This window comes from Lissotriton vulgaris, chromosome 9 (genome assembly GCF_964263255.1).
Source record: "Lissotriton vulgaris chromosome 9, aLisVul1.2, whole genome shotgun sequence".
NCBI classification, from domain to species: Eukaryota; Metazoa; Chordata; class Amphibia; order Caudata; family Salamandridae; genus Lissotriton; species Lissotriton vulgaris.
Window position 1 is genome coordinate 845531324 of NC_141697.1, and position 23337 is coordinate 845554660.

At 45.1% G+C, this 23337-nt stretch overlaps 1 protein-coding gene across 1 annotated transcript in view; it reads right to left on the reverse strand.

Moving 5' to 3' along the window:
- The window catches only part of LOC147692351 (solute carrier family 22 member 6-B-like), a 539129-nt gene that overhangs the window by 419210 nt on the left and 96582 nt on the right, over nt 1–23337 (reverse strand). The window contains exons 2-3 of the mRNA XM_086939523.1: nt 17570–17673; nt 2120–2274 (exon numbers count right to left, since the gene is read on the reverse strand). Of these exons, the coding sequence (XP_086795649.1) occupies nt 2120–2274; nt 17570–17673 (259 nt within the window). The remainder of the gene's footprint in view (nt 1–2119; nt 2275–17569; nt 17674–23337) is intronic.

Here is a 23337-nt window from a genome sequence, read left to right on the forward strand (position 1 = left end):
TATAAAGCGGACAGACACTTAGGCAGAGTGTCCCAGTGCTAAAAGACCTCAGGGCACAACGGTCACTGTTACTAAAGGCGAGAGAGGGCTATTGGCTATTGCTGAAATAGGCAGGTTTCAGCTGCTTCCTGAAGGTAAGTAAATCATGCACCCGTCTGAGTGACGTTGGCAAACAGTTCCACAGACGGGCAGCCTGAACTTGGAAGGAACGGCTGCCCATTCGGGCACGGGAGAACTTGGGGGCAATTGCCTGCTGCTGAAAGAAAGACCTCAATATTTTATCAGGGATATAGTGCTAGACTCTCTTTCTAGTATAAAGGGCACCAGTATCATGTAGAGCTTTAAAAGCCAGGACCAAAGCTTTGAAAGAAATTCTCTTCCGAACAGGAAGCCAGTGCAAAGCTTTCATGAGTGGAGACCCATGCTCTGGGTACCAACATGAGAATGGCCTCCTCAAGCCATAATCCATAATCAACAACTTCTCCTTCACAATTTTGTTATTGGTGCATCACACTATCTAGTCCCATATAAAGGAATCACTTATGTTCTCAAATCAGTGTGTCAAGGATAGACCTCTCAATGCTGCCACATAAGACGCTATGGGCCGGATTAAGATATCTGTCAAAGTTGCCTCTGACCGACACCGTTTCGGTGGAGAAACCGTCCAACCATAATTTGTGGTTCGGCACACTGAGTTATGATCCAACCACAGTGTGTGTGGTCAGAAACTCCCATTTCTCAATGGGAGCTTGTGTGGCGGCCGAAACCCATTAAGAAATGGGAGTTAGTGTAAATAAACATTCTGCAGGCACGTTGCGGAGCTTGCCACACGGGGCAGGGATGTTCAGGGGGGCACCTAGGCACAGAGATCATAGGCTGCAGAACAATGGTGGAAAAATGCCTTCCTCTGAATGACAGAGAACACAGAAAACAATGTGTCTGGTGATCGAAGCTCTTGGTGACATGAGAGATGAGATCCAGAGACTCCGAAATGGTGGGTTGGGCTACAGACATGCGGCGCACTTAACTTTAAAAATGTACACGCTGCAAGGTATTTGTTTTTAAAATGCACATGAAGTGTATCTGTTTTCCCATGACATGATTAGATGACATGTGGCAAGCACATTTGTTTTCAACGCGCATGGCCAATGTATTTCTTTATGAACTGCTAACTGTAATCAACCATAGATGCTCTGCCGGTTCCAATGCAAGCAAAGTACAGAAAGCCGGTTTCACAAAATCAAAACTGCAGACTTTCCAACATTATAAAATCCTTTCAACTATCATTGAACCAATGACAGCCAAAGCAAAGTCCTTGCCACACCTTTCACTTTGCACCAATCACTCGATATTCAATGATTGGGAGCACAGCATGCAGCACACTTCGTATTAATCACTCGATAGTCAATGGTTGAAAGTGCATATAACAGCATGCAGCACACAGCGGATCAGCCCAAAATTCAAAGAATTAATATAACTAATAAATTGTACGTGCTCCTCTATCTGCGACAATCTGGCAGACTTCACCCAACGCTTGTTCAATTCAAACATTTACAGTTTTCACAAGGTAGAGATACAATAGTTTCAAATTATTCTCGTCCAGTGGTTGAGGTACTCCCACGACTGTCCCCTATACAGACTTCACATAGAAGGTCAGGGTTCAGCTCGTCACCAGTTATGTAAAGATCCAAGAAGCCAAAGCGTGATACAATTGTAGATTTACTCTGCATCAAGTACCTCCAGCTTTACGCTCCAGCTTTTAGCTCTCTAACTCCCGGGTCTTCATAACATACATTCCACTCCCCAGTTCCGCGTCCACATTACATAGGAACATTCCATAACTCTACACAGGCCTTTCTCTGCATTTGTATCTTTTTATGTTTATTCTGTATTTTGTTACTTTCTATGTTAAGACACTAGCCATTATTAGTTTAGGCATTTTCAAATTTTTGGCTAAATGTATTTGTTGTGCTGATTCTAAGCTGCAGCACTACAATGCCTATGCTTTTGAAAAAAAAAAAACAATATTAAAAAATTGCAACAACAATATACATTTTTCACTGCAAGAAAACAAACATCCATAGTACTCTCCAGAGAAATCCTGAGTTTGGCCACTCACCCAGACTTATGGTGTTGATGATGAAGCCTGTAAGCCCCATGCCAGTCAGGAAGCGAAAGACACAGTATGCGATGAAATTGGGGGACAAAGCTACCCCGACTCCCATGACAAAAACCTGTATAAAGCACCACAGCAAGATTGTCTGCCGGCCGCACCTGAATCACAACAAAGAGAGAATGATCATGACAAACAAAGTTTTACATTTTAAATAAAGCACCCGTTTAGATAATTATCAACTGTTAATATCTTTGGTATTGCACTTGGTTCGGATGATGGGACAATGGGAATGATTTAATTAATTTCTCATGCATTCTTGGGGAATCTGGGCAAACAAATGACATCTCAAAGCCTGCTTTCTTTCTGTTATCACATGTCTGCTATATTATAACATTTGCAATGTGTTTTATGGTGCTTCACATCGCTTTTCTACCACTCCTAAGAGCTGTATGTGACATTTTAGTAGCACACAATAGTTTATTAGAATTAGGGCTGGTCAGCAACTGGCATTCCGCAGCACGCAGAACTTTGCAGAATTTCACTGAGTTTTAATGCCAACTCAGCAGAATTCGACAGAGTAGAACTCCGCGAGCTCCGCACACCCATACCCCTGAGTAGCCTACACGGACCCTCAGGGTTCCTCGGACCACAGGTAAAAAAAGAGTGTTCTATGATATCGATGATAACATGACTGCAACATCTTAAATGACATTATTGACGACAACTCTGTGCATGGCTTGGGTGTCTTTTAATTTATTTAGGGAAAGAGTTACATATACTTAAAATAACTATAAAGTGTGAATGTCGGTGATTTTGTAAATTTAAAACATACTTTTTTTAACTGACATTTTCACCTAACTATAGCATCAATATAACCTTTGTTTTTTTTGTGATTTTCCAAGGTTGTCTTTAGTGCAAAGTTTGGTTATATTACCATACCTAACTATGACTTTAACCTTTGGGTTTTCTAGTGAATATATAATAATTACAGCGTGGCGATGGCTACTCTGTAATTATAGTTAGGGTTGGCAGAGAAATGGATTTCTTAGTTTTTTGTTCCTTAATAACTTGGCAGCTGTTTGACAAATCTCCAAAAACCTTTCTGGAACTAATCAGCATTGTACATTGGCGGATGATAGAAAGTTTTATTGAGTTTTGTCAAGGGGGTGCGAAGTTAAAAGGGGGGTCCCTAAACAGGTTGTGACCCCGATACATGTTACATAGACTTTTGCACTGTACAGCAAAAAAAAAAAAAACAAGCAATACGGATTTGCACAAAAATTGAAAGGAATGTAGAATATAGTGTGCACATGATCATTTTTATGTGGGAACCAAATTGGTTTAGTGGTTGGTAAGTTATACGGCATATACACTCAGTGATATCCGTTGTTTCATATATAACACAATACTATTAAAGGGGGCACAGAAGCCAAAAAAGAAAACTAGACTGCAAATGTAAAGTTTCAGTTTGTTGCAGGGATTATGCTCATGCAAAGAACAGTGATGTATTACACCCAGATCTTTTGACTGTGTGTGTGTGTTTGATTGATTCAGATGCTCCGTCCATCACCACCCCCTTTTGTACCGCTTTTGGCCGCCATAAGTGTGGCAGGGTATGCTCAGACGTGAGTCCCTGGCTCACTTTGCCACTGGATTCAAGCAAGCCGGGCTGAAGACGGCTGGAATGCCAGAAACCGGTCCGCGGAAGCTTTTTTCCGGTCCAGGGAAGACATGGCTTGGCAGTTCGGGCTAGACTGTTCCTATGAGGCACAGGGTCAGACTGATTTGCATATAGCCATGTATGAACTGGGGTGGCAGAGTGGGCTAAAGAACGGTGATAGACTAAACCCAGATCTTTTGACTGGGTGTGTGTGTTTGATTGATTCAGATGCTCCGTCCATCACCACCCCCTGTTGTACTGCTTTTGGCCGCCATAAGTGTGGCAGGGTATGCTCAGACGTGAGTCCCTTGCTCACTTTGCCACTGGATTCAACAAAGCCGGGCTGAAGACGGCTGGAATGCCAGAAACCGGTCCTCGGAATCTTGTTTCTGGTCCAGGGAAGACATTGCTTGGCAGTTCGGGCTGGACTGTTCCCATGAGGCACAGGGTCAGACTGATTTGCATGTAGCCATGTCTGCACTGGGGTGGCAGAGTGGGCTAAAGAACGGTGATGGATTAAACCGAGATCTTTTGACTGGATGTGTGTGTGTTTGATTGATTCAGATGCTCCGTCCATCACCACTCCCTTTTGTACCGCTTTTGGCCGCCATAAGTGTGGCAGGGTATGCTCAGACGTGAGTTCCTTGCTCACTTTGCCACTGGATTCAAGCAAGCCGGGCTGAAGACGGCTGGAATGCCAGAAACCGGTCTGCGGAAGCTTGTTTCCGGTCCAGGGAAGACATGGCTTGGCAGTTCGGGCAGAACTGTTCCCATGAGGCACAGGGTCAGATTGATTTGCATATAGCCATGTCTGAATTGGGGTGGCAGAGTGGGCTAAAGAACGGTGATGGATTAAACCCAGATCTTTTGACTGGGTGTGTGTGTTTGATTGATTCAGATGCTCCGTCCATCACCACCCCCTTTTGAACCGCTTTTGGCCGCCATAAGTGTGGCAGGGTATGCTAAGACGTGAGTCCCTTGCTCACTTTGCCACTGGATTCAAGCAAGCCGGGGTGAAGACGGCTGGAATGCCAGAAACCAGTCCTCGGAAGCTTGTTTCCGGTCCAGGGAAGACATGGCTTGGCAGTTCGGGCTGGACTGTTCCCATGAGGCACAGGGTCAGACTGATTTGCATATAGCCATGTCTGCACTGGGGTGGCAGAGTGGGCTAAAGAACGGTGATGGATTAAACCGAGATCTTTTGGCTGGGTGTGTGTGTTTCATTGATTCAGATGCTCCGTCCATCACCACCCCCTTTTGTACCGCTTTTGGCCGCCATAAGTGTGGCAGGGTATGCTCAGAAGTGAATCCCTTGCTCACTTTGCCACTGGATTCAAGCAAGCCGGGCTGAAGACGGCTGGAATGCCAGAAACCGGTCCTCGGAAGCTTGTTTCCGGTCCAGGGAAGACATGGCTTGGCAGTTCCGTCTGGACTGTCCCCATGAGGCACAGGGTCAGACTGATTTGCATATAGCCATGTCTGAACTGGGGTGGCAGAGTGGGCTAAAGAACGGTGATGGATTAAACCCAGATCTTTTGACTGGGTGTGTGTGTTTGATTGATTCAGATGCTCGGTCCATCACCACCCCCTTTTTTACTGCTTTTGGCCACCATAAGTGTGGCAGGGTATGCTCAGACGTGAGTCCCTTGCTCACTTTGCCACTGGATGCAACAAAGCCGGGTTGAAGACGGCTGGAATGCCAGAAACCGGTCCTCGGAAGCTTGTTTCCGGTCCAGGGAAGACATGGCTTGGCAGTTCGGGCTGGACTGTTCCCATGAGGCACAGGGTCAGACTGATTTGCATATAGCCATGTCTGAACTGGGGTGGCAGAGTGGTCTAAAGAACGGTGATGGATTAAACCCAGATATTTTGACTGGGTGTGTGTGTTTGATTGATTCAGATGCTCCGTCCATCACCACCCCCTTTTGTACCGCTTTTGGCCGCCATAAGTTGAAGGACCGGGTTTTAGAACCCAGCGGCGTCAGGGAAAACGCCCAATGCCTTCGAGTTCCCCTGCCTTGGCAAACAGAGACACGGGATACTTCTTGATGACGTCAAAGACCAAAGTTTATTGGCTTCAACCAGGAACAGAGATCTACGAAGCACACAGGGGTGGTTCGCTAGAGACTGCACAAATTCAATGAGCGGAGCATGGTCTTTTATGCCAAAAATCAAGCCTCAGGCAACATTCCAAATTAACATGGGGTTCATACAAACTGACCAATGACAGTGTGACATTTCAAAAGTAGCGTATGACGACAATCCCACTTTCCGTTGTCCAGCCCACCAGAAATGACCAAGCACATTCCAATTTCTTGTTCGTTCAGGCCGGACAAACCCATCATAAAACCCTCAACCCGAATCAGTAATTATGTCATAAAGGAAGGAACAGAAACAGATTAGAAGCAAGATAGAAAGGTGGGTGCAGTGTACTATAAACTCGGGTAGGTCCTGCTCTTTGATCTTTATCTGACCAGCTGCTTAACAAGGGACTGGCTCAACGAGGTCAGCCTCGGGCAAGGAGTCAGTTCGGCCAGGTCATTCAGAAGTCAGCTAAGGTATACGTGTCTCAAGGACTCGTTTGGCCGCAGTCATCGGCCTATATGAGGGCAACCACACAAAATGGCTGCCGTACACAAAATGGAACCTGAAGGTTCAAACGAAATCCCCAAATACAGAGTGCTCTCATAGATCGATTCATGCGAAAACACTCGTACACACTAAACTCGTCCTTTGCGGTCTGCTGACACCAAAATTGTCTATTTCCGACGACCTTTATTGAACGGGTTCGGAACCACCGAACCAGACCCACAAACTCACGGAACTACAGACCCTCCTTTTGCCCTTACATAGGCAACAGACCCAAACCCATGTCAATCTGAATCTGGATCTATATTCATCAGATCATCGATATGTTGCTGTAGCATCATCCTATTACTTAGTACCTCTCTCTGGACAGGTCTCCTTGCACATGCAGTAGCACAGAGGCCACAAATAGCAGCAGCACACTGTACACAGAGACAGAACAGGAAAAGGATAGCTAAGACCATCCCAATGACCATAAAAATCTTCCAACCCCAAGTGGATATCAATCCCCATAACCATCCCATCAACGACAAATCTCCTTTGTCCAAATGGACAGAATCGGAGATCTTATGTAGCTTGGAAATGGCCTGGAAGACTGACGGAGCGTTGTCTGGAATGAAAACGCAGCAGCTCGATTGAATCAGTTTACAAACTCCACCCCAATCTGCTAGTAAGACATCAAGGGCAACTCTATTTTGGAGTGTCATAAGTCTATTCGACTGGAGCTCAGCTGTCAAATTACTAAGGGCACCGGCAGTTTCGACTATGGTGGACTCAACCACTCTCGTCAACTGACGAATATTCCTGCTATTAGCCATCGGCCCCCAGAACGGCAGAAAACCCTTAAAGAAATCTCCCAACTTTGCCCTGCAGTGTCTTCTTGACTAAAGACACCTCTAGCAACTCTCGTCTTATGGTAATCTGCCGCAGCTGTAAAAGTGGGAGGCAACAGCAAAGAAACAAAACATGTGCCAGAAAAATCAGGGGGCAACCATGTATATGCTTTGTCGTAGCATACAAAGTAGGTACCCTTAGCAGCTAAAAATGCTGGGGAAGACCGGGACGTAAATACGTAGGTATCAGTACAAACGCTCTTCCCTAACTGAGCTCTCGGATTCTTGCCATTACCCTGCAGACAATAGCGACCCTGATGGGGCACTATCCAAATCGGTGGAGAACTTTTCACTCGCTGGTTAACCCTCAGAATATCCAGTCTCGTCTCTCGGAATAGTCTCATACGAACGAATCCCTCTAATCATGTCGACTATACCCTTGACCAGAGAACTATTCTTTGGGTTGTCTTTCGCTGAACGTTGGGGATAGACACTATCGGCATAAATAAACATCGTTCTGTAAGCGCAAATCGAACCATTCAAACTAAAAGGCAAAACTAAGTATGGTATACCCTTATCAGTCGTATGGGGCATTAGACCACAGATCCAACAGTTTTTCGTGTTCATCACTAACTGGTGTTAGTGCAAAAGTTGAATAAAGGAATTATTAGCAAATTCCAATCGTCTAACTACCTCATGTTCAGGCAAAGAATGAAAAGAATGAGAAGAAATAGTAGGTGGAGGTGTAGGTTGCACAGTGGGAACAAACGTTACTTTAAAGGATAATGTCACATAACCGATTATGAATGTCATCAAACTCAATAGCAAAAATACACACGGTATTAGAAAACGTTTCTTTGAGATCAATTTACATATCTTCTTTCTAAAAATCATTGTCCGTGCAGGTCTCTCCAACTCGAAGAAATCCATCCTAAACTAAATATGCTGCTCGCGATGGTAGGGTGTTCTATGCTAAGGAATGCCTCTGTCAACCCAGGGCAACTCCCATAGGCCAACCAGAACCCTCGACCTAGTGTCTCAGGCTTGCACTCCAAAGACTTAGGCACCGCGACCCTACAGCTGAACCCGGATGGCGGTTCGAAAAACAAAAATGAGTAGATCCTCGGTGGAGAGTTAACCTGCAAACAGAAAAATCATAAAAACGTTATTTGTGCTTTATTTGTCCATGACTCTCGGTCGCAAATTATAGCGGCTTCTTCCAGGCAATTCTTGATCTTTAAACAACAAATCAGGCTCATTAGTGTTCAATCGATTCGAAGGAGGCACAGCTTCTTGTAAAAGATCGTCACTTTGTCTCTTAGAGTTCGTACCAATCAGACGAGCATTGCTGAATGGCAAAAATCGTGGAACAGTTTCTGATTCAGAGTCTGGAAGTCCCTCCTGGACCCACTGATCGTACGGTAAGAGCAAAGGTGCTCGCTTACAGTGTACGCAGTGGATCCAGTTTCTCTTGCCTTGCACTCGAACTGCAGAACGTGTTGATAGTAACACTTGAAAGGGGCCTGTCCAACGGGGCTGATCGTTCTTGTTCCGCTGGAAATTTTTGATGAAGACCCACGAACCAGGTACAATAGCGTGGCCTGGATCCTCAGAAGCTTGTGGTAGGCTCTCATGCACCTGTTGGTGTAAGACACGCAATTTAGTCGTCAGTTCGCGCAAATAGTCAAGCAACACAGGGTACTGAATCTCACTAAATCTAGTTGGCCTTGGCACACCCCAAATATTAGCTGGGCGACCAAAGACAACTTCGTAAGGACTCAGACCCATTCTCGAATGCACAGTCATTCTTGTTGACAGGAACGCTAAAGGCAAAGCATCTGGCCACTGCAGACCAGTGCTCGCTTGGATTTTGGCTTACTTAAGCTTTAAGGTGCCAATATAGCACTCGACTAAACCAGCTGATTGGGGGTGATTTGCAGCGTGGAACTTCTGCCGAATACCTAGTCCTGCACACACTCTCTTCATGACTTGACCCACAAATACACTCCCATTTTCACTCCAGATAATTCTCGGCATTCCAAACCTCGGGAAAAACTCTATTATCAGAACTTTCGCTGTGGACAAGGCAGTATTGTCCTTAAGGGGATAAGCTTTAAGCATGGGCGAATTTTGCGAATCTGGCGTTCGCGAATTTTGCGAATTTGCGAACTCGCAATCCGCAAAATCCGAGAATTCTCGCGAATTTGCGGATTTTTTTTTGTGTTCGCAAGGATTTCTGCCGGTTCCTCTGCCAAGGTGTACATTTCATCTAAGAATAACCTACCAACTGTAGATTTTGTCCTAAAGTAAACTCCCATGGGAGTACATGGTGATGTCTCTCTTGTAGATCCCAACAAGTTATCTTACCCACAATGTCCTGCAAACCTCAAAATGTGACTGTCACATTTTCCTTGCATTACTGTGATCGAATTTTCAAGCTGCAGAAAGTAATTTCCAACCCCCCAGCATTTCTCTAAGTATCCCAATAGAAATGGTACCTCACTTGTATGGGTTGGCCAAGTACTCGCGGCTGGGAAGGGCCCAAAACCTATTGAGGTGACATCAAAATTACCTATCACAAACCAACCTGGTTTTGCAAGGGGGGTCCCATGATTTTTTGACCTGGGGCTCGGCGGCCATCTAGGGAAACCTACCAAACCAACACATTTCTGGAAATGAGTAGGGGTGGGCGGAATTTGCTTAATCGCGTTACGCAAATCTCCGTGAAACGGTAAAAAATCCCTGCGAACACGCAGAAATTCCGCGAACGCGCGGAATTGCTTTTTCGCGATGCTTTTTTACTGTCCGCAATCACTGTTTGCGTGCTTGCGGGGAACTGTCTCGTGAACAAGCATTTGAGAACGCGAACAACCAAAAAATTTCGCGAAGACGCGGAACGCAGAATTTTGGGCAATTTCGCGTTCTCCGTGGAACGCGAAATTACCCAAATTCCGCAAATTCCACGAACGGAATGGAATTTTCCGCCCAGGCCTAGAAATTAGGCACCTGTGGAGTCCAGCGAGGTATGGTTTGCGTGGGTCCCCCAACATTCTCAAACCCTGAATCCCCTACAAGCTGCAAATTTTGCTGAAAAAAAATCACTTTTTTTATCAAATGTCTGTGTGGGAGTGTTCTGGAATCTGTTTGGATCTTCAAATTTCCTTCCACCCAGCGGTCCCCCCAGGTCTCCTGATAAAAATGGCACCTCACTTGTGTGGGTAGGCATAGTGGCTGCAACAGGAAATGGCCCAAATCGTTCTGTGGAGACTTCAAAATTACCTCTAACAAAACTACCTGTTTTCGGGAGGGGGGACCTGAGATTTTGGCGCCGGGCTCGGCTGCCATCTTGGGAAAGTACCAAACCTAAACATTTCTGAAAACTTGACACCCAGGGGAGTCCAATGAGGTATGGCTTGCGTGGATCCCCCAACGTTTTCCTACCCGGAACGCCATGCAAACCTCAAATTTAGCTGAAAAATAAAAAAAATTCACATATTTTTGCATGGAATCACCGTGCCAGCACAAATGTCATACCCCACAGCGTTCCCCTGAGTCTCCCGAGTACAATGATACCTCACTTGTGTGGGTGGGGCAAGGACTGTGACTGAGAAGAGCCCAAAACACAGGGAATAAGGTTATAGCACCGAGAATTCTAAACGCTAAATTTAAAAAAAAAAGTTTTTAGCCAATTGTGCATTGGACAGCCACACAAGTGAGGTATAATTTTACTCTGGACATTACGGAAAATGCTGTGGGGTAGGACGTTTGTGCCGGCACGGTGATTCCACACAAAAATATGTGGAAAATGTGTTTTTTCATCTACATTTGAGGTTGTCTAGTTTTCAGAAATGTTTGGTACTTTCCCAAGATGGCCGCCGAGCCCAGGGCCAAAATCTCAGGTGCCCCCCTCCCACAACCAGGTAGTTTTGTTATAGGTAATTTTGAAGTTTCCACAGTATGATTTGGGCCATTTCCTGTCGCAGCCACTATGCCTACCTACACAAGTGAGGTACCATTTTAAACGGGAGACCTGGGGAAATGCTGAGCGGGAGGAAATTTGTGGCTCCACACATATTCCAGAACTTTCCACCACAGAAATGTGTTTTTTTGGACAATTTTTTAGGTTTGCTAGAGATTCTGGGCAACAGAACCTGGTCAAGTCATGCCATCCTAAATTCCCCTGCATGTCTAGTTTTCATAAATGTATAGGTTTGCTTAGTTTCCCTAAATGCCGGCAGAGCTAGGGTTCAAAACCTACAGCTAGGCACTTTGCCAAAAAAGGGTAATTTTTCACTGTCACATTGTGGTGTGTCCACGTTGCGTTTTGCGCCATTTCTTGTCGCGGGCACTAGCCCTACCCACACAAGCGAGGTACCATTTTTCTCTGAAGACTTTGGGGAACGCAGGGTGGGTGGAAATTTGCGGATCTACGCATATTCCAGAACTTTACACCACAGAAGTGTGAGGGAAATGTGTTTTTGGACAATTTGTCAGGGTTGCAAGGGATTCTAGGTAACAGAACCTAGTAAGAGCCAGTCAAGTCACCCCATCCTGGATTTCCCTGGGTGTCTAGTTTTTATAAATGTATAGGTTTGCTAGGTTTCCCTAGGTTCCGGCAGAGCTAGGGTTCAAAAACTACAGCTAGGCACTTTGCCAAAAAAGGGTCATTTTTCACTGTTAAATTTTGGTGTATCCACGTTGCGTTTTGCGCCGTTTCCTGACACGGGCACTTGGCCTACCCACACAAGCGAAGTACCATTTTTCTCGGAGGACTTTGGGGAACGCGAGGGGGGTAGAAATTTGTGGATCCACGTAGATTACAGAACTTTCCACCACAGAAATGTGAGAAAAATGTAGTTTTTTTTTACATTTTTTCAGGTTTGCAAGGGATTCTGGGTAACAGAACCTGGTGAAAGCCAATCAAGTCACCCCATCCTGGATTCCCCTGGGTGTCTACTTTTAAAACATTTATAGGTTTGCTAGGTTTTCCTAGGTGCTGGCAGAACTAGTGTTCAAAAACTACAGCTAGGCACTTTGCCAAAAAAAGTTTATTTTTCGATGTGAAATTGTGGTGTGTCTGCGTTGCGTTTTGTGCCGTTTCCTGTTGCGGCACTAGGCCTACCTACACAAGTGAGGTACCATTTTTCTCGGAAGACTTTGGGGAACGCTGGGTGGGTGGAAATTTGTGGATCCACGCAGATTGCAGAACTTTCCTCCACAGAAATTAGAGGAAAATGTAGTTTTTTTGACAATTCTTTAGGTTTGCAAGGGAATCTGGGTTCAGAACCTGGTGAAAGCCAGTCAAGTTACCCCATCCTGGATTCCCCTGGGTGTCTAGTTTTCATAAATGTATAGGTTTGCTAGGTTTCCCTAGGTGCCGGCAGAGCTAGGGTTCAAAAGCTACTGCTAGGCACGTAGCAAAAAACGAGTCATTTTTCATTGTGAAAATGTGGTGTGTTCACGTTGAGTTTTGAGCCATTTCTTGTTATGGGCACTATGCCTACCCATACAAGTGAGGTACCATTTTTATCGGGAGACTTAGGGTAATTCGATGCATTAATGCCTTCCAAATGAAAGACAATGTGTTAAAAGAAGTTATTTTGAAAAATGCCCGATAATTTTCATGCTAGTATGAGTATTCCCAATTTCGGAAATGTGCAAATATCCACTGTTTCTTAATTCTATATTTTGTTCCCATTCCAGAAATACATAGGTGTCTTTCATACCGATTTTTCCATCTATACATTGCAAACCAGTAAGTTCCAGCGGATGTAACGGTATATTGCTTTCAAAGAGCTGTCATAATTAGAAGAAGAAGTTACAGGTGAAAACGTTGACAAAAAAGGCTGTTTTTTATACAACAAATGTTCAATTTTTCCTATATTTAACTGTTAGTTTCTATAAAGAAACTTTGAAGGATCTACACAAATGACCCCTTGCTGAATTCAGAATGTTGTCTATTTTTCTAAAATGTATAGCTTTCCAGGATCCATTATTGCTTCCATACCCATTTCTACCATTAACTGGAAGGCGGTTAAAAGCACAAAAAATAGCAAAAATAGGCTATGTCCTGGAAAAATGCCAAAACTGTGTAAAAAATATTGGTTTTTTGACAAAAGTCTGTCATTCCCTAAAATCTGGATAAATGATGATTTCAGCCCTAAAAACCCTTTTTAGAAACCATTTGCAGGGAAAAACCCAGCACTTTTTTTCCCATTTTTCCCCCCAAAAAACTAAATGTAGCTATATTTTGACTAATTTCTGGGTCCCCTCCAGGGGGATCCACAAACCCTGGGTACCTTTAGAATCCCCTGGATGTTGGAAGAGGAGGACGCAAATTTGGCGCGTATACCTTATGTGGTCAAAAAGGTACAGGGGCTTAAGCGCAAACTACCCCAAATAGCCAAAGAATTCTTAGCAACGGGTGGGGAGAGGCCTAGCAGCGAATGGGTTAATGCCCTTTTGGCCCTTACACAGTGCTTATCAATCAAGCAGCCTGCTTTGGAGGGGCCTCCCTGCACTTTGTTTAGTCAGGGCGGATTAATATGTTCACCTATGTGCTCAAAGGTGTCAGAGGCATCAGCCTCAAGGTTCGTACTAAAGTCGCCCCAGCATGTTTGAATCATAAGGGTGTTAAATTCTTCGGGAATAACGCTCCCCCAATTTTATCCCACGCCCTTCAACCTTAGTCTTAGTAAAGGTTTTGTAGAGGTCGGTGATTTCCAGTTTAATTTCTCCGTTGAAAATTGCGGTCGGGGTTATTATCACTATAATTAGTACCAGACCAGTGCAAAACTCGACAATTGAGGGGTAAAAAACCCTGTAAAAAATATAATCAATGATAGAGCCACCACATTTTCGGACAACTGATCCAAAGCGTTTTGGGAGAAAAGATTCACCAATTTAAAGTGGGCAAGTCAGGTCGTTCAACTTATCCCCTAGAGTGGTGTGCTACACATGAACCTGATCATCCACAGGACCGTCTGGGTCGCCTGAGTAATACAAGTGACACTCCTTAAAGGGGTGAAAATTAAACTCCCCAATAAAATTAGCACCACTAGCTGGGTTGGATGAAAGAAATCAAGTAACTTGCCCACTTCACAGAGGTCAGTTTTCTCCTTCCTGTAGTTGAGTTTATAAATGTTAATGAAAAGGATCGAAAGATTACATATATCAAATACCTAAAAGCATAAGAAATAGCCATGACAGTACACATACACATACATGTACAGACACAAACAAGACATATCTCAGACATTTGTTTTGTGCAGCTGGTGCATTTGACCACCAAGGTGTCTATCTGGCATTGGAACCTATGACCTGAAAAAAATTAAGTACACATCACTGTAGCAGGCACCCAAACGTGTGAGCTTTCTAATTGGAACCTGTAAAGAGCAGGTGATAGTTTCCTACAGTCAAAAAATTCAAACATCATATTCCCAGCTTGCAATTCTTCTGCTGGCTGTTATCAAGCTCTTCCTGTACACCACAAAATGAACGGATTGAATTGAGGGGCTTCAAGAATGTTGATTAATTAAAAAATAAATCTAAGTGGCATATTATCAAGGGGGATTATCTCCGCTTTTTTGGCTTTAAAAGCCAAGAAAGCGGAGATAAAATTTTCTCCCTATTACCTAGCTGCCGCTAACACCAGTTAGCGACAGCTAGTAGGAGCTAGCGACCATCTTGGGCCGCACTTTGCATGTCAGTGATATTTATCACTAATGACATGCAAAGTGGGCGCGCCAAGATGTTAGCGACTGGAAACAGTCACTAACATCGCTATCTCCTATTACCAACTTTTGGAGATATTCGCGCTAAGCGTGAATATCTCCAAAAGCTAACACCTGCCCTGAGCAGTTCTTAGCCATGTTATCCAATGGGAGGTGGATAACATGGCTAAGAGCATTAGCTCGCTAATGCATGAATATCGCGGACTTTTCAGCGATATTCATGCATTGCGGCCGATTTTTATCGCATTTGCGATAAACCTTGGTAATACCAAGGTTTATCTGCGATAAAAATCGCCGCAACTCTGCGATAATTTTTCATGCTAACCAAGCAATAGCGATAATTATCGCTATTGCTTGGTAATATGCCCCTAAATTCTTTCCTTCATCCCCTTTAACAACTAAAATTTCTACCCTCCCGATGTTGGTCATTCAACCACACAACCCCTGCTTAACGATGGCTCTTTCCCAGTAGGGTAAACTGCGTGGTGGTTGGGAAATCTCAGACTCACTCACCCCAACCCCCCCCCCCCCCTTTTCCCCAATATCACTGGCTAAGCTAGAACCTTGTTTTCCAAAGTGGTTTGTTCCTCTATGTTTGATGACTTGACCGGACTTTAAACTCCTTCTCTATCATGACAAGGGTTGCCCCCACATGTTGAAGGTAAGGATCAAGGTGCAATTCAAACTGTGGAAGGATAGACAAATATGACTCACATAGACCAAACCTATTATTAAATACTCGTGTAAACATCTTTGAGACAATCTTAGTGTCAAATCTGAATGAACACCTTTCACGACTCATACACCTGGAACAGTCTGACAATAATAATAATAAACAAGCATTTGCAATGCAATAGGTCTCGCAATTGCGAGATTTTGACCTTTTGGCATTGAAAATGACAATGCTATGTATTTATGTTTTTAAGAAACTCTTGCAAAAATAAAAGGCATTGTCATTTACAATACCAATAGGTCAAAGTCTTAAAATGCGAGACCCATTGTTTGCAAGTGAAGCACCCCATGCTGTGCTTTTCCGTTAATAGAGGCCACACCACTTTCTTTAGACGAGTTGTGCGTAGAGAAAGGTCCACAGCCGCTAATAAAGTGAAAACCCGGTATGGGGCGTTTTTCCTCAATAAGCATTTGTTTGTCAAGTTGACAGGCAAATGCTTTTTTTTTGTAAAAGCGCCCTGTGAAAGTGCACATGGTGCGCTGAATGTTGCAGGCACGCATGTCGTGCCTGCAGTAGGAGAAACTAATTAAAGAAAATAGTGCTTACAGAATAAATAACACATACAGTGTAACAAGCAAAGTAAAAGGGCCAGTCCTCATGGGAGGTTACAAATGAAGACAAGGTGGTACTGAGAAGGGACTGACAAGTCTATCTATGAACCAGAAGCCAGCATTTACAAAGGGCAATGACACAAGCCAATGAAAAATATGGGCAGAGAGTGGGCGGGGCTTCAAGTACAAACTCCAATATGGCATGGCTCAGCGGAGCAGCGCATGTACTGCCCAAGATCAACCTAAAAATAGCTGCATCTGTCGAGATTCAGGCACATGCACACTTTGAGGCACACATACATTGTGACAAATGAATAGCAGTGAAAGCACGCATGGCGTGCAGAAAATAAACACCAGAAGCGACCTCCATTGCCGCGAGTGGTGTGTGCGGCACCCACCACCCCAATGACAAGCATTGACGAGGGATGGCGAAGATCAAATTGCCACCACTCTGGCAAACAAATAAAAGAGAAAGCGCGCATGGTGCGCAGAAAATAAACACCAGAAGGGCACGCCATTGCTGTGAGTGGTGTGTGCGGCGCCCACTGCCGCCATTGTAAACGATTAAAAATAAAACTTAAACTGCTCACAATGTGCTGAAAATGACGAGCACTGACGAGGGACTCCTAAAGTCAAAGGGCCTCATTTATGAGGCTGTCCGTCACTTTTACGCCGCTGGTGCGTCACTTTTTGTGACGCACCAGTGGCGTAAAAAATGCGCCTTGTTGCGCCATATTTACAAAAAGACGTATCTGTAACTCCTTGCGACATGATGCGTCATACATTAAATGTGACGCATTAGGAATGTCGCAAGGAGTGCGCACTGAGAAGTGAAGCATCGCTGCTTTCACGCAGCGGTGCGGCATTTCTCATACATGAGGCCCAAAAATTTAAAAAAGAATTCTCAAACCTGAGAGCTGAGGAAACAAAGCATAAGGAAACAGTAGTTTACCGGTGCGCCTTAGCCTGAAAGAAAGAGACGTTTCGGCAAAGACCACGAATTACGAGGCAGCAAAGAAGGTCAGTGGAATGAACCAATGGACTTTGTGGGCACACTTGATCTTTCCTCAGTGGGCGGGGGACAGGGCAAAGAAGTGATTGGGGCCCTCTTGCTATGCTGAAAGGAATAATTTACCCCTGATCGGTCTGAGTCCCACCTTAATAGCATTGCCCTATAATTCTTCAGAGCATGGCATGGGCCAGGACTGAGTTATCTGAGTATTATTTATCATTATTAGACGTTGCAGCTTTAACTGACCATTAAAAAGAAATATATTAAAGCCTAGAATCGTGCATATTTTCATACACCTGTGCTTGCATTTTCCAATTAGGCTCATGTTGAAGCCGCTGCACGCACCTGTCAGCAAGGCCTCCAAAGACGAATGCACCGATCAGCACTCCTGCCATGTAGATGGACTGTGCAAACTCCTTCCATGATTGCCGATCACACACCAGATCCCACTAGGAAAGATACAAAGATGGATGCATCAGACAGAGCTTCGGACGACGAGGTAACAACAGATGAGCAAACTTGTGATCATGTCAGAAGTGAACAATTAATAACTTGAGACCAATGGGAGCCAATATTTTTTCAATTATTTTCTCGTGAAGGTACAATTCCCGCCTTTCAAAAGCCACTTACAAGTCTCTGTAAAGGACAGACAGATGGTTATTTATTCAGGGCAGCTCCGACGCTGAGGAGCATCCCCCACTGCCTTTCAGCACAGCAAAAAATAAAAACAAAATGAGAATAAAGCAATGTTATTATCATTTTATTTTTCTCTGCTGGGGCAGTTTTATGGGGTGAAGCTGGGATTCACAGGGGGGAGGCGTGGCGACACCCTCCAAAGTGTGTATGAATATTTGGCCAGCCCTCTGGATGTGGCCAAATATTCATGTGCAGTAGCGGCCCGTGGTGGGAGTGCTGCCGGGCGCTGATGTGAGGCGGGGGAGGGGCAAAATGGGGATTAGTAAACTCCAAAATACGGTAACACAGAGGTAAGTACACAAACCAATAAATAAAACGATTTTCGTTGCGCTCGCTGCATCACATTTGGCATCGATGCAGCGCCTAGCAGCACTCCCACCACAGGCCACTACTGTTCATGTGCACTAAGCATTTTCTGCACCCAGGCTGCATTACAGCCTCGATGGAGAACATACCCAGGCTTTCTATCCCCATCTGAGTGCCAGACAACGGCGCTCAGACCAATCACAATGCTGCATTGCAGCGTTGTGATTGGCTTTGGGCAGCCTGGGTGCTTACCAATCACAATACTGCATTGCAGCATTGGCTCAGGGGATCCTAGCCTGCTTCCTACTTCCTGTTCCAGCAGAAGCGAGGAAGAGGACGGAAGAGAGATGGTGGGTGGCCTGCCGGCTGGCTGACTGGTAAGTGATTTTAAATCACTACACTAGTAGGACGATGGGGTAAACAAATTGGTGCACCTTCAGGAGCAATTATAATAATAGTGAGAAAGCCTACCTGCGCTCTACCAACTAAAGAGGCATCGTCCTACCTCTAAGCATACAACAATTTAAACCAAAGAAAGCTAGGAGCACTGAATCATGAGTATCTGTACTACAAAATACGATTTATCAAAAGGTCTAATTATCACATATATGTATCTTAGTATACATGACATGCATAAAAATAAGAATTCTTCAGATGAATCTTGAATTGTAGAAATCCTTTAATTGTAGTTTCTTGAGCAATTGATCATGACAGTACCAACAGCAGACGCGTTTCGTCCTGACAATAGGACGTCATCAGGGCTTATAAATTAAGAGAGTGAGTTCCTTATTAAATCCTCACTAGGAAGTTCATGTTTTAAGGTCCTCCGAAGCCAGCGTGTAACGTGGATACCCAATGTTTATAAGTCTGTGCTCCCTCGTCTCACGATTCCTTAGTGCGTGCTGAACGTACGTTCATTCACTTGTTGAAAAAAATACTCTCCAACCTTCGGCTTAGAGTAAGGTCCACATTACATGCTCGATCGTCTCATTACTTCGCCATGTAGCGACGTCGCATCCTTCACTTCAATTTCTCCTTGTATGATCATTTCCAAAAATCGTGTTCTTTCCGTAAGTGCTCATCCCCAGGTCCGATAAATCCCGGGATTTATTAGACCTGGGGATGCGCACTTACGGAAAGAACAAGATTTTTTGGAATGATCATACAAGGAGAAATTGAAGTGAAGGATACGACGTCGCTACATGGCGAATTAATGAGACGATCGAGCATGTAATGTGGGCCTTACTCTAAGCCGAAGGTTGGAGCGTAATTTTTCAACAAGTGAATGAACGTAGGTTCGGCACGCACTAAGGAATCGTGAGACGAGGGAGCACAGACTTATAAACATTGGATATCCACGTTACACGCTGGCTTCGGTGGCCCCTAAAACATGAACTTCCTTGTGAGGACTTAATAAGGAACTCACTCTCTTAATTTATAAGCCCTGATGACGTCCTATTGTCAGGAGGAAACGCGTCGGCTGTTGGTACTGTCATGATCAATTGCTCAAGAAAATACAATTAAAGGATTTCTAAAATTCAAGATTCATCTGAAGAATTCTTATTTTTATGCATGTCATGTTTACTAAGATACATATATGTGATAATTAGACCTTTTGATAAATCATATTTTGTAGTACAGATGCTCATGATTCAGCGCTCCTAGCTGAATCATGAGCATCTTTTTTTCTTTCTTTGGTTTAAATTGGTATGTGATTTTATTTTAATTTCCCCCTATCCGTCATCACGGAACCCTCGCCCCCCCCACCCCACTACTGATTTGTGGGACCAGCCGCGGCTGCAATAGTTTGAAGAAGTGGACTACCACTTTGCGAATCTTTAGTAGCAGCTTAGTAGCTTTTACAACAAATGTGATCTGCTACTATACATTGTAAGAAATTGGGTTACTGGTTGACTGAAGTCAAGCCCTGTTCAAGCAATAACAACAATCCTAATCAGGGTAAGAGGTAGGCAAACACTAAATTAAACAGTGGTCACCCTCTAGTAACTTGACACAGAGTAGTCAGGCTTAACTTTAGAGGCAATGTGTAAGGTATTTGTGCAACACTCCCAACAGTAAAACAGTGAAAACCCGACAGAAATGGATTCCACACTAGGGGGCCCATTATGATGTCGGGCGGATTTCCCCCGCCAGCCTGGTGGGGGAAATCCGCCCGACATCCACTCTCGTTTTCCCCCCGCCATATTAGTATGGCGGGGGGACCTCAGCGGACGGAAAGACCGTCCGCCGCTTTTCCGCCCCGGTCGCCTTGCGGCCGGGGCGGAAAAGGAATAATATGGTGGTGGTGTCTATCAGACACTGCCAGCCATATTATGATGGGCATTTTTCTGCCGCCACGGAAAGGCATGCGGACTTCACTCTGGGGGCCCCTGTGGGCCCCCAGAGTGAAGGAGAGTAGGGGGGTGCACACGGGGGGTACCTGTGGTACCCCCCTGCATTTGCATAATCAAAGCGGCAGGCACCGCGCGGTGCCTGCGGCTTTGCTTATGCAAATGTAAAAGTGTTTTTTAAGCATTGTGGCGGGCGGTGCTGAGAGCACCGCCCGCCACAATGCTTAACATGCAGGATGTGCCCGCCACTGTGGGTGCACATCCTAATACCACCCCCGGAACCCCCGCCCTTATGGCGGGCGGTCCCAATCCCCGCTAGGATGACGGGCGGACAAAGTCCGTCCGTCATCCTAATAGGCCCCTAGGTTTGAAAAATAGGGCCCTATTTATGAGACCCCTACGCCGCCATTGCATCACTTTTTGTGAAGTTGCGGTTTTGTAAAAAATGCACCACACTGCGTCATATTTACAAAGTGACGCATCTAAGCAGACACATCACTTTGTAAACCCCTGCGCTACATTATACCCAGAGCAGAAAAGGCTCGTAGAAGTGTCGCAGTGAAATCTATGAGATTTCTCTGTGACACTTCTATGGCCTCAATGTGTCAAATCCTTACACCTGGATGACGGAGGCCATTTCACATGGGGCTTGCCCCATGTAAAATGAACAAAGTGTGCTACTAATGGATCATTAGTTGCATCCCCTGTGGGCACTCAGGAGTTCGGTTCCTCGTGAATCAGTCTGAGGACTCCACACAATTTAAATAGAGTTCTTATTAGAATTTGTTTTATTCTTTTCATTCAACAGTTCATAATGAAATTCAATTCATCATTCCATTACTTTCAATATATTTTTCTCTTCCAAAAACACTTTCGATAACCATGAGGGCTCCAATGCATTTCGGGCTCTCTGTAGCCCTTCCTCAGGGAGCGTAGCTGTTAAATAAACATAGTATAACTGTATCAGGAAACAACATAATGTACATTATAAAATGACAATAGTGATACACAGTAGTACTGGCATGGTCACCCGGTTCCTCCCCGTTAAAAACTAAGCAGATGATAAAAAATATGTTGTTGATGTATCTCTTCCAGGTGTGGATCTGGTTATGGAATTGGGTGTTTTTATGTAGGATTCTTGTCATCTCAAGGTGAGTGTCAGAGGGTCAAGACCTGCCCTCTAAAAAGCCCTAAACAGACTTTCAATCTTACCAATAGGACTGGTACGAGCCCTTTAAGGATAACCTGGACTTCACGAAGGTTGACTCCGCCCCTATGACACCGAAGTTCGTGGGCCTATCAGGATCGCCCCAGGGGGAAGAAAGGCAGACCCGGAAGACGCCGGGGTGTGCGTGTCCCGAATCGAGTCGGAGTGGAAGTCTGGAAGCCGACGGGAACCCACCTTGACTGACGCCACGGACCTGGAGGACACCGGAGGAGAAAACGAACGTGAAGTCACGGACCTCGAAGACCCCATCCGAGAGAGAGCTGACCATGGAGCCACGACCCAAGAAGAAACAGAAGTCGGGAGAAGCGTTATCCAAGCCCCGAAGCGAGAGACCATCCCGGAGGTAGCAGCCCAGGAGAAGCCAGGAGGCCACCGTTCCCACGCACCGCCCAGCCACGCGCAGGAAGACGCGTGGCTAATCCAGGTACGGGAACGTTTACGTAACCTGCTTAGTTTTAACGGGGAGGAACCGGGTGACTGTGAAAGGAGGGAGGGACATATTGGGGCACCATTGACTGTTGAGCACTGAACACCCCACCCTCTGGTTGTAGCTAGGTGCTTATCAAATTGGTGGTGGTTGTTGCCTATTTCACGAATGTTACCCTCACCCCCTTCCCCATGACCGTAACAATTATTGAGCTGTGAACTAACAGCCACGTCTCCTTTCCTTTGCTTTATATGCGGGCGAGATGGAGAAAAGTGATCCGAAAAGCCAGGGGATAGAAAACCCGAAGACGGACATTGGCCCCTTTCCTAAGTTTACTTCATAAATGTCTTGGATCTAAATAGACTGTGCCTAAATAAAAACAGTTACTGAGCACTTCAGTGTTGGCTCCTTCCCTCCTTGTTAACCTGAAAGGTTACAAGTGGCGAGCGAGATAGGAGTATCCGTCTGACAAGATGGAGGCCTTATTAAACCAGATGAGTGAAGGCCAGTCCAAACTGGAGTGGGCTATTGGACAGACAACTGATAAGGGTGGTAACGACAGGGCCACGTTTACAGCCGCCATACAACAACAAGCGTACCATCTAACCAAAGTAGCTGAGGGACAAACCCAACTCCTCGCTACCTTAGGACAACATCGGGCTGCAGCGCCTCCCGGAGCCATGGTACCTCTACAGAAGTACGTGGCTGGTGATGACCCTATTTCTTTCTTTTTGAACTTCGAAAGGGCTGCAAGGGCTAGTGCCTGGCCAGGAGAGAGGTGGCCTTTCTATTTGGCGCCCCTTCTAACGTGGGAGGCACAGGCACCGTATCAGCTGGCCAATAAAGACGGGACAGCCGCCTATGGGCACGTGAAACAAATAGTCCTAGACAGACTGGGGGTCCATGACGAAAGTCATAGGATACGATTTCGACAAGAAAGAGGACAACCAAATGATGCCCCAAAAACACTCTTTTACAAACTAAAAGACGCAGCAGACCGTTGGCTGAAGCCACAATATCGCAATATGGATGAAGTGATGAACAAAATATATCTTGAACAATTTCTGGAAGCATTACCTTACGGGACTCAAAGGTGGCTTAGACA